Source organism: Nannospalax galili, unplaced genomic scaffold, assembly GCF_000622305.1.
Source record: "Nannospalax galili isolate Female #2095 unplaced genomic scaffold, S.galili_v1.0 scaffold518, whole genome shotgun sequence".
Lineage (NCBI taxonomy): Eukaryota > Metazoa > Chordata > Mammalia > Rodentia > Spalacidae > Nannospalax > Nannospalax galili.
In genome coordinates, this window is record NW_008342851.1 from 3,600,577 (window position 1) to 3,612,344 (window position 11,768).

General features: G+C 44.0%; 1 protein-coding gene across 1 annotated transcript in view; it reads left to right on the forward strand.

The window, feature by feature from the left end:
* Positions 1 to 7,352: 7,352 nt before the first annotated feature.
* The window catches only part of Cenph (centromere protein H), a 14,851-nt gene continuing 10,435 nt past the window's right edge, over positions 7,353 to 11,768 (forward strand). Inside the window, exons 1-4 of the mRNA XM_008838840.3 lie at positions 7,353 to 7,553; positions 9,754 to 9,809; positions 10,458 to 10,506; positions 10,905 to 10,979. Of these exons, the coding sequence (XP_008837062.1) occupies positions 7,453 to 7,553; positions 9,754 to 9,809; positions 10,458 to 10,506; positions 10,905 to 10,979 (281 nt within the window). The 5' untranslated portion in view covers positions 7,353 to 7,452. The remainder of the gene's footprint in view (positions 7,554 to 9,753; positions 9,810 to 10,457; positions 10,507 to 10,904; positions 10,980 to 11,768) is intronic.

Here is an 11,768-nt window from a genome sequence, read left to right on the forward strand (position 1 = left end):
TTCTTGTGATTTCTTAAATTTTTCATAGTCTTTGTTTGAGTGGTCCAGTTCATCCACTTTATCTTCCAGTCTTGATACTCTCTTTTCCATTTCATTCATCCTATTGGTCAGGCTTTCTTCTGTCGTTTCTAATTGGCTTTTGGAATGTTTCACTTCATTCTTTATTTCAGCCTGAGTGTTCTTCAATATTTCTAGCTCTTTTCTGAATTCATCCAGAAGTTTATCCCTATCTTCCTTCAGCTCTCTGATTACCTTGTTTGTGTGTTCTTTAAATTCACTGAATTCTTTTACCATATTCATCATTGTTCTTTTGAGTTCCACGTCCTGCATTGTCTCTAGGGGGTTCTCATTGTGCTCCTCTAGAGGATTACTGGTATTTGGTGGGGATATGTCATTTTGGTTTTTCATGTTATTATTTTTTCTCTGTGATTTTGACATGTGAATTTCTTTTGTAGTTTCTGACTCTTGTGTGATACTCAGGCCTTCAAGTTTCTTTCTACTTCTTTTTTTGAACTTTATGTGTCTTTATGGTTAACTTTTTGGGTATGAAGAGCTGGTTCTTCTAAGCTTCTGTTTCTCCCTTTTGATTTTATATTGTCATGGCCAGATTGATTTTGTCTTCAGGAGTTCCGCAGTGACCCAATTCCAATGTGGGTCAAAAGTTTTCAGACTTTCTCCTTACGTCTGGAATCTTCTAAGAATGATTTTGGCCTCAGGAACTTGGGTGTTGGACTGACCTGAGATCCTGGCAGTGGCCGTGCCACGCAGGGATGCAAAGGCAGATGGGGTGGGAAGAAGCCCCAAGATTTCCCAGGGAGTGGATTGAGTTGCTGGGTTGTACTGGATGCAAAGGATCAGGGAGAGTAAGGTAAGCCTCGGAGTCCCAGAAAGAGGCTGTCAGCCCCAGAAAGCGGCTGGTGGGTGTTGCAGGATCAGGGAGGTAGGTAGAGGGAGGTGAGGATGGGGCCTGATCCAGAAGCAGTGCCCCTGGGGCCCAAGGAAGGCACCAAGTTGGTCTGGGTGAAAAGGATCAGGAAGCAATATTTGTTCCCCAGGTGTCTGGGGCCCTAAGACTAGGAATGGCACAGGGCCCAAACTAGGAGTAGAGAACAGCGGGGGAGATGGAAGGGTGAATGAGGCCGGGGGAGTCAAGGCGCAGACGGCTCCGCGATAGACTTACTCCAAGAGAGGCCTGAGGGTAGGAGAGCAGGCTAGGAGAGTTAGCTGATGGTGCAGGTCCAGGGAAGCAGAGAGAGATGAGGCCGGGGCCAGGTCCAGAAGCAGTGCTCCTGGGGCCCAAAGAAGGCACCAAGCTGGTCTGGGTGAAAATGATCAGGAAGCAGTACCGGTTTTCCAGGTGTCTGGGGCACCAAGACTAGGGATAGCACAGGGCCCAAACTGGGAGCAGAGAACAGTGGGGGATGTGGAAGGGTTAATGTGGCCGGGGGAGTCAAGGCGCAGAGGGCTGTGCGATAGACCCACCCCAAGAGGCCTGAGGATAGGAGCCCTTATTTATGTTTTTATGACTGATTATATTTACTAATCCACTTGAGTGACTTTTGTACTTGAGTATTTTTTAAGGAAGAGTTTTCTAGGTCCTAAAAACCCTAAGTTTTTTTTTTTTTTTTTCTCAGTGATTATTAAAACTTCCAAAATAATAGTTTGGAGCAGGTCTTATTTAATTGACTTGTCATTTTCAGTTTGATCTGTTTTGCTGTTTTGAGACAGGATCTCACTATGTAGCCCTTGCTGGCCTGGAACTCCCGAGATTTGCCTGCCTCTGCTTGCTGGGATTAAAAGCATGCAGCACTACCCCTAGCTTATGTTAGTTTATTTTGTTGTTCTTTGGTTTGGGGGGTATATTTTTTGAGACAGCATCTCCCTACAGCTCCAGCTGACCTGGAACTTGCTATATAGGCAGGGCTGACTTAGATCTGGAGAGATCCACCTGCTTCTGCTTCCAAGTGCTGGGATTAAGGTTATGTACCACCAAGCCAGCTACTGTAGTATGCTTTACCATTTTTTTGTTATTTACTTTTCTAACATTTAAGAAAGGAACTTGCCTGGGTCTCCTAATCCTCATCCTACATGTCCCAGTACCACTGTCTCTGGTTGCTCTTCTTTCTACATGCATGCAGTTTGTATAAGGAAAGTGCTGGGGATCAAATTAAGGGCTTCACATGCTTGGAACATGCTGAGCTACGCAGCCCACGTAGATATTTGGGACTTTTTTTATGTGTATGAGTGTATTGCCACATGTATGTGAGTGCACCCCTGTCGTGCAATGCTGCAGAGGTCAGAAGAGGGCTTTGGGAATCCCCTGGAACTGGAGCTGAGGTTCGCAGCCACCATGTGGGTGCTGGGAATTGAACCTGGGTCCTCTGCAAGAGCAGTCAGTACTCTTAACCACTGAGCCATCTCTCCAGCTTTTAATTACATTTATTGTGTGTGTGTGTGTGTGTGTGTGTGTGTGTGTGCCACCATTCTGTGGCAGTCAGAGGACAATTTAAGAGAAACAGTTCTACCAAGTGGGTCCTAGGGATCAAATTTAGATCCTCAGGCTTAGCAGCAGGCACCTTTACCTGCTGAGCCATCTCACTGTCCCCCATGTAGTTTTTCACAGGCAAATTTTATGTATGATGCCATTTGGGTTTTCCTCATTTAATGTGACATGTTTGAGATTTCCTGCAATAGAATGATGTTTTCTCAGAAAATAATGCATATATGAATGGTTCTTAGGCATTTTTATGTCAACTTCAGGACGTGGCTTAGTCAGTAAAAGCACTTAATACACAAGCACAAGGACCTGAGTTTGAATCACCAGTATTTTTTTTTTTTTTTTTTTTTTTGTCTTTGAGACGGTCTCATTGTAGCCCCCAGCTGTCCTGGAACTCACTATGGAGATTGGCCTCGAACTCACAAAGATCCGCCTGCCTCTGCCTCCCTAGTGCTGGAATTAAAGGCGTGCACCACCACGCCTGGATAAATCATGAATTTTTTTTTTCTTTTTCACCAGATCCCACTTGTGCCTGTAACCCCAGTATTGGGGGGGCGATTACTTCTGGCCTTGCTGTACACAAGCCTAGCTCTAGGTTCAGTGACAGACCTTGTTTTAGAGGAGTAAGGTGAAGAGTGATCAGGGATTCTTGCCATTCTCTGGCCCCCGTGGGTGCCAGTAGCCATACATCACACAAAATTTTTTAATAAAAGTAATGGGGGATGGTGAGAAGGCTCAACAGTTAAGAGCACTGACTGCTATTGCACAGGACTTGGGTTTGGTTCCCAGAACCCACATGGCAGCTAACAACCACCTGTAATTCCAGTTCCAGGAGATCTGACACCCTCTTCTGGCCTCCACAGGCACTGCACAACACAGGTGCACTTACATGCAGGCAAAACATACACATAAAAATAAAACTATTGGGTCTGACTACATGACATAGACATTTGTACATTTAAAAACACTGGGAAAGCCGAACGCACACCTTTAATCCCAGCACTTGGGAGGCAGAGGCAGGTGGATCTTTATGAGTTCAAGGCCAGCCTGGTCTACATAGTGAGTTCCAGGACAGCTGGGGCTACAAGGAGACCCTGTCTCAAAAAAGACAAAAACAAACAAACAAACAAAAAAAAAAAACACTGGGAGTAGACCATAGAACAATAAGTACCATTGTGAAAAAAATATAAATATAAAATTAAAGAAACTTGGGGCTAGAGAGATGGCTCAGCAGTTAAGAGCACTGACTGCTCTTGCAGAGGACCCAGGTTTGATTCCCAGCACCCACATGGCAGCTACGAACCTTAACTCCAGTTCCAGGGGAATCTGAAGCCCTCTTCTAAGCTCCGTGACATTGCATGACACAGGTGCACTCACATACATGCAGGCAATACACTCATATACATAAAATAAAAATAAATTTTAAAAAAAAGTAAAGAAACTTAAAACTACACACACAACCACTCTCCACAAGTGGAGAAGGGATTTGGAAACTGAAAAATCCAGTATTTTTGTTGTTTTTTAATATCTTATTTGTGTATGAGTGTACTGGCTGCATGTAAGTAAGTGCATCCATGTCATGCAGTGTGAACGGAGGTCCAAAGAGGGTATCAGATCCCCTGAAACTGGAGTTCTGGGCAGTTGTTAGCCGCCATGTGGGTGCTGGGGACCAAACGAAGGTCCTCAGCAAGAGCAACCAGTGCTCTTAACCACCGGGCCATCAGTCCAACTCCCCAACCCTACCCCAACCCCTCAGTGATTCTACATCTGCAAGATTGGCTTGGTTCTTGGGGCTACAGCTTTCTGTTTTGTTGTCTTATTTTCCTTACTGGCTTTAAATTGTAGGTTTTCATCTTTCATGAATGTTTTGAAATTCTCATTCTTCATTGGAAACTAGCTGAACTGTCATTTGGTCTGGTACTATTTAAAATGGTTGTTATTTTAAGGTCTGTATTCTGGTTTTGATGTTTTGGGTTTGATTAGGTTTGGCTTTTCTTCATTGTATGTTTGAGACAGGGTCTGGTGTAGCTCTGGCTGGCCTTGTACTTTGTACTTGATCCTCCTTGTCAGCCTCCCACATGCTGAGATTGCAGGTGTACCACCAACAGGGTTTATTCCATTGTCTTTTTGCATTTTCTAATTGCTTTTAGGGGCATTCCTTCCCCCTCCCCTGAGACCCACCTGGTGGAAGGAGAGGACGCACTCCTGAAAGTTGTCCTCTGACCTCCACACACATAAACACGTGTAATAAAAGAACTCTATAAAGGTAGCTAGTAGTCTCACTTAGTATTAGCATCTGCTAATGATACTCTCCTAATTCGTTTATCTCACTGCAAATGGCATGATGGTAGTTCATTTCTTTTATAGGTAATACAGGATTTTCTCCTTTTTTTAATATTTTATTATTTTTATGTGTGTGTATTGCCTGCATGTAGTTCACCCATGTTGTGCAATGTCCACAGAGGACAGAGGAGGCTGTTGGATCCCCTGGAACTCGAGTTACAAACAGTTGTTAGCTGCCATTTGGGTGCTGGGATTTGAACCCAGGTCTTCTGCAAGAAAAGCCAGTGTTCTTAACCGCTGAGCCATCTCTCCAGCCCCATAATATAGAATTTTCTAAAACTAGTTCCCTACCCTTAACTACCCTTTTATTTTGCTTTACTATGGACCCTAATTATTTGTTTAAATGTCAAAATAACATGTGAATTAGCAACAGGACTTCTACCTGGCAAATCAGAACCCTACAGGCACCCAAGGCTGACCAGAAAATCCTGATCCTATTGCCTATATTTTCCAAATACAGGCTTATGTCATCAAGTTCACCTTTGGGGTCATTTCTCTTTTTTTTTCTTTATTATTATTAATTGCTTTTTGATTTTCTATATTTTATTTTTATTTTATGTGTATGAATGTATTGCCTGCATGTGTATATAAGTGCACCCATGTCGTGCAGTGCCCAAGGAGGTCAGAAGAGGACATTGGATTCCCCTGGTCACCATGTGGGTTCTGGGACTCAAACCTGGATCCTCTGCATCAGCAGCCAGTGCTCTTAACCTCTGAGCCATCTTTCCAGCCCTACTTTTTTGTTTTTTAAGACGGAATCTCATTTTGTAGACCTGGCTGACCTGGAATGCACTCTGTAGACCAGGCTAGCCTTGAACTCACAGAGATCCACCTACCTCCCAAGTGCTAGGATTACAGGCATGTGCCACCACATCCAGGCTTTTCATTACTACTACTACTACTACTACTACTACTACTACTACTACTGCTATGATGTGTGTGTGTGTGTATGTGTGTGTGTGTGTGTGTGTGTGTGTGCACGATGTGAGCATATGGGCTCACATGCCATGGCTTACATGTGGAGGTCAGAAGACAACTTGGGAGAGTTAGTTGTCTCCTTTCACCTTTTCTTGGCTTCCAAGGGTCAAACTCCAGTCATCAGACTCAGACTACGTTATGTGCCTTTACCTGCTGAGCCATCTCACCGGCCTAGGGGTCATTTCTTTATAAAACAAAATTAGTGAAAAGAAACAATAAAATAAATTCTCCATGTAATCAATCTGACATTTTATTTCCTACTGTGCTTTTGATTTTTGTTGTTTTTTGTTTTTGTTTTGAGACAGGGTCTCCCTGTAGCCCCAGCTGACCTGGAACTCACTATGTAGACCATGTTGGCCTAGATCTCATAGAACTCCACCAGCCAATGCCTCTGAGTGTTGGGATTAAAGGCGTGCCCCACACCTGGCCCTACTGTACTTTTGAAACGTCTTCCTTCTCCACCCCCCACGCCCTTCTTACCCTGAGACAGGGTTTCATGTATCCCAGACTGGCCTCAGACTGGCTAAGTTCCAAGTTCTGAGGGCTGATCTTGAACTTCTGAACCTGCATCCATTCTCCCAAAGCGCTGGGATTATAGGTGTGCCATAGCACTCCCGCTTTGGAGCTACTGTACTTTGATAACAAGGAGGAAGAGCAGTGTGATCAACTGGGGAAAACTAGCAATAAAGGAATTCTCCTTCCTTCAAAGAGAATTCAAAGGAATTCTCCTTCCTTCAATTTGTTTTGCAAAGTCATTATCCCTTCCGTGACCACCCAAAATGAAAAACTACAAATGAATCAAAATTTTGTATGCTCGACATTTTCTTAACCCTGCAACCCCCACTTTACAGCTCAATTATAACCTGTCTAGTCACAAAGCAGAACCCTGGGGACACCCAGTTCATTCTCAGACCTGATTTCCAACACCTCCGCCCGCAAACAGGCTCTTGCTATGTACTCTGGCCAGGTACTCACCTCAGTCTCGGGAGTCATGAAGTCTGGGGGTCAGGTGCCTGCACTGCTCCTACGTGAGGCACCCTTTCTTCACTAAAGCAGCTATGGGCCTTAGAGGCTCAAATCAAAGGTTTAATAGAGGTTGGGGTGTAGTTCATTCAGTAGCTTATGATTGACCCGGGGGTTGGTTCTCCAGCACTGCATGAGTAAAGAATTTTTCTGCACAGTTACGCAAGAGTCAGTCATTTGGTGGACGTCTGTAATTCTCAGCAATTGTGAAGTGGAGGCCGGAGGATCGAGAGTTCAAGGCCAGCCTGGGCTCCGGGAGACCCTTGTCTCTGGGGATCGACCCCAGAACATCCGCTTCACCACTGAGCTACATCTCCATACATCTCTCTCCAGAGGCTTGGATTCGGGGGCGGGGGCTATAAGAATCTAACCCAGGATTCTGCATGTGCAATACAGGTACTCGAGCTCTAAGTTGCTCCCCCTGCTCTCTCTACTAGAAGCCCGAGAAAGGGCGGAGCAGTAACCATAGCAACGGATGCGATGAGGAAGAGGTGGGGCCCTGGAGCGGAAGGGGCGGTCCAGGAGCGTTCCTTCCGGGCGTGGACTTCGTGGCGGGAAGAGTGACTCCTGTCTAACTTCGGCTCCTAGGTCTTTCCCCTGCGCCCGGTGTGATGGAGCAGTTGCGGGAGGAGCAGGCGGCCGAGGAGGCTGCAGACCCCGGAGGGGAGCGCAGCGGGGACCGCAGCGAGGACCGCATCTGCCTGCTGCTCAGGTGCTCCCCATGGCCGCAGTCCGCTTTTGAGCAGGAGGACCAGGGTTCAAGTTCAGACTGTTATGGCCCCGGGCCTGACAGCTTCATTCACTTAACCTCTTTAAACCCCTAATCGGGGCAAAGGGGTGGCAGAGATGCTAAGGGCCAGAGATGTTAAGGGGAATAGGTGGGACACTCTGAGAAAGTGCCTAGCGCAGTACCAGAAGTAGGAGCCTTTCTCCTGACCCCCACCCCCACCCCGCTGTGGTCCTGGGGCTCCAGTTTCCCAGTAGGATATGGAGCACATCCAACCCACATCACTGAATGGAGGAGGCCCCACCCCATGTTTTATGGCTACAACCTTTTGCTATGCAGAAGCTTCGTTTGTTACCTGTTCTAGTAGGAGTGTTTGTTTTTCACTCTAGTAAATACTTGCTAGGGAAAATTAGGTGTCAAGGGGCAGATTAAGGCCCTGAAGCAAATGCTCCCTGCTGCCTCTAGTGAGACTACTCAAGCTTAGAAAGTTGATATACAGTACTGGAGATGGACTCAGAGATGAGTGTATGCTCAGCAAGTGTTAGATATGGAGAGAGCCCAACCTATTTCTTTAAAATATCTTGTTTTTATTCTGTGTATGAGGTCATTGCCTACATGTGTGTTAAGTACACTCATGCCATGCAATGCCCGAGGAGATCAGAAGAGGGTTTTGGATCACCTGGAACTGGAGTTAGACCGCTGTTAGCTACCTTGTGGATACTGGGAACTGAACCCAGGTCCTCTGCAAGAAGAACCAGTGCTCTTAACCACTAAGCCATCTCTCCAGCCCAATTTTTTTGTGTGTGTTGTTTTTTTAAAAATAGTTTTTAATCTGTTATTTTTATTTTATGTGTATAAGTGTATTGCCTGCATGTATGTGAGTGCACCCATGTCATGCAATGACTCAGAGGTCAGAAGAGGGCTTTGGATTCCCCTGGAACTGGAGTTAAGGATGGTTCGTAGCCACCATGTGGGTGCTGGGAATCGAAACCAGGTCCTCTGCAAAAGCAGTCAGTGCTCTTAACCACTGAGCCATCCATCTCTCCAGCCCCTGTTTTTGTTTTTTGAGACAGGGTCTCACTCTATGGCCCTGGCTGGCCTAGAACTCATCATATAGAGACTAGCTCTGAACTCAGGGCAGCCCTGCCTGATAAATGCTAATGATACAGGCATGCACCACCACACCCAGATTTTTTTCTACTTATTTAATGTTTGATTTGGGGTCAGGAATAATAGGACTGAGAAACTTGTGTATATGAATTACTTATCTGTCCATAGATTGGATTTTTTGTTGTTATTTTTCTGTATCTTCTGAAAATGTTATAGTCAGTGTATTTAAACTGTGTTTGGGGCCTGGGCATGGTGACTCACATCTTTAATCCTAGCACTTGGGAGGGAGAGGCTAGGCAGGTTGGGGCTACAGTGAGACTCTATCTCAAAAAGGTAAAAAAAAAAAAAAAATTTTTTTTTAAAACCCCAAACATTATTTCTTTGTAATTTTTTTTTTCTTGGTCTTTTTTTTTTGAGGCAGGGTCTCCCTGTAACACCAGCTGGTCTGGAAATCGCCAAGTAGACCAAGCTGGCCTTGAATTCACAGAGACCCACCTGCCTCTACCTCCTGAGTGCTGGGATTAAAGTCATGCACCACTACACCCAGCACTTTGTATAGTAATTTAATGACTCCATTTCAGTCTGGCCTATTAATATGCTTAAGAATTAAACTTTTATTAATTTTTTAAATTTATGTGTATGAGTGTTATACCTACATGTATGTAAGTGCGCCTGTATCATGCAGTACCCTCAGAGGACAGAAGAGAGTAACGGATCCCCTGGAACTGGAGTTACTGACACTTGGTAGCCATCCTGTGGGTGCTGGGACTTGAGCCTAGGTCTTCTGCAAGAACAGTCAGTGCTGTTAACTGCTGAGCCATCTCTCCAGCCCAAGAATTAAATTTTAACTTTCCTCAAAAATGCTGTTTTCCACAGTATTTTCTGTCTTCTCTGAGTCAAGTTCTTTTTACCCATTTAAATAAAAATAAGTCCAAACTGGAAGATTCCAATGCTGTTTCATTGTGTGGGCTCATTTCGATATCTTAGCTTCTGATAAAGAGTAGTTCATTTATTGTGTGATGACAATTGTAACTTCCATCAGTCAACACGTCTGTCTGCCTTCTTCCATTTTCAGACTGAGAGCACAGACAAAACAGCAACTCTTAGAATATAAGTCCATGATTGATGCAAGTAAGTTCGTTTTCAAATAAGTTTTGTGAGTTTAATGATGAATAGAATTCTAGGGCAAAGAAAATCAACTTTATAAAAAATTGTGTGGGGCTGGAGAGATGGCTCAGCGGTTAAGAACACTGGTTCATGCAGAAGACCCCGGTGCAAATCCCAGCACCCACATGGCAGCTAACAACTGTCCTAACTCCAGTTCCAGGGGATCCGACAGCTGCTCTGTCCACAGGCATTACACGGCATGGGTGCACTTACCTACATGCAGGCAGTACATACACATAAAATAAAAATAATAAATAAAATGTTTTTTAAAAAATTGTGTACATTCTGTGTAGCAGAACAGGTAATCAAAGAAACTTGCAAAGTAATTGTGAAGTGTGGTAGGGGGCTAGCAAGATAGCAAAGGGTAAAGGTACTTGCTGACAGACCTGACAACCAGAGTTCAATCCTTGGGACTCACGTGGTAGGAGAGACCTAGCTCCCACAAATTGTCCTCCGACCTCCACACAAAATCTGTCTCTCTCTCTCTCTCTCTCTCTCTCTCTCTCTCTCTCTCTCTCTCTCTTTCTCTCTCTCTCTCTCACACACACACACACACACAATAAATGTAATCAAATAAAATGTTACTGATTTCAAATTTTTATTTATTTATAGATGAAGAAAGAACTCCAGAGCAAATCATGCAAGAAAACCAAATTGAAGCGTATGTTGTGTTTTAAAATGTTTGTGGCTTTTATTAATATTTAATCATATTGTGTTATAATGCTTTCTTTTTATTTTTCCAAATGTCATGCCTTTGTTTGGAAGTTGTTGATTTTCTGAAGACAATTTGATATTAGAGGGATGGTTGTATCACTGTCACTTCTACACACAGTTTCAACGTGCTTAGCTTAGTAGCTCAGGAATCCTCAGTTCTCCACATCTATGGAGAGTCACGAGTCACCTGTGTGATGGGCCTTTAGGTTTCTTCTAATCAGATAAAGGTGTTTAACTTTTTTTTCAAAGATTTCCACTTCATTTATTTCAGTGAAAACTTTGGCTGACATTGCTGAAATCCTTTGGTTCATTTTATTAACCAAATTCTCTGATTTATTTAATAAGGAAAATTGAAGACCTGGAAAATGAAATTGAAGATGTAAAAAGTACTTTTGAAATGAGAAATCTTGCACTAAACAGGTAATGATTATCCTTTTAACTCTAAGATTTGTGAACCACATGCAAGATGGGTATATTGGCAAGGTGGAAAGAGCTTTTGAATGAGGCCGAATTAAATGATGATTAGGAGCCAAGCATCTGGTGGTATTGGCCTATGATTCCACCACTCAAGAGGCTGAAGCAGGAAGGTTACATGTTCTAGGCCAGCCTGGGCTACAAGTAGCAAGACCCTTTTGTCTAAGGGGGAGTGGGGAGGGCTAGAAAGGATTAGATAATGTTACCAAAGTTTCGAAGCCTGCGCTCTTCATTTGCATCTTCCTTCGAAGAAGGTTCGTAGGAAAGGGTAGGTGAGGAAACCAGTGAAGTCAGTAGAAGGGTTTTCAACACTTTGGTGTTTATAAGTATTACACAGATTCGTCTGCTTTAGTAACAGCTCAAAAAAGAATTAGCAGAAGGTTGATTTGTATGTGTGTGTTTGAGATGAGGTCTCACTATGTAATCCAAACTGACTTGGAACTCGCTATGTAAGCCAGGCTGACCTGGGAATTCAGAGATCTGCCTGGCTCTGCTTCCCCAGTTTTGGGATTAAAGGTATGCACTACTGTGGCTGTTTTTTTGAGATGGAGGTCTCACTCTTGCCCAGGCTGACCTGGAAGTTCAAATCAACCTCAAATTTACAGAAATCTTCCTGCCTCCGCCTTGTACATTCTTTCTGGGCTCACTTTTCTTTTTCTTTCTTTCTTTCTTTCTTTCTTTCTTTCTTTCTTTCTTTCTTTCTTTCTTTCTTTCTTTCTCTCTTTCTTTCTCCCT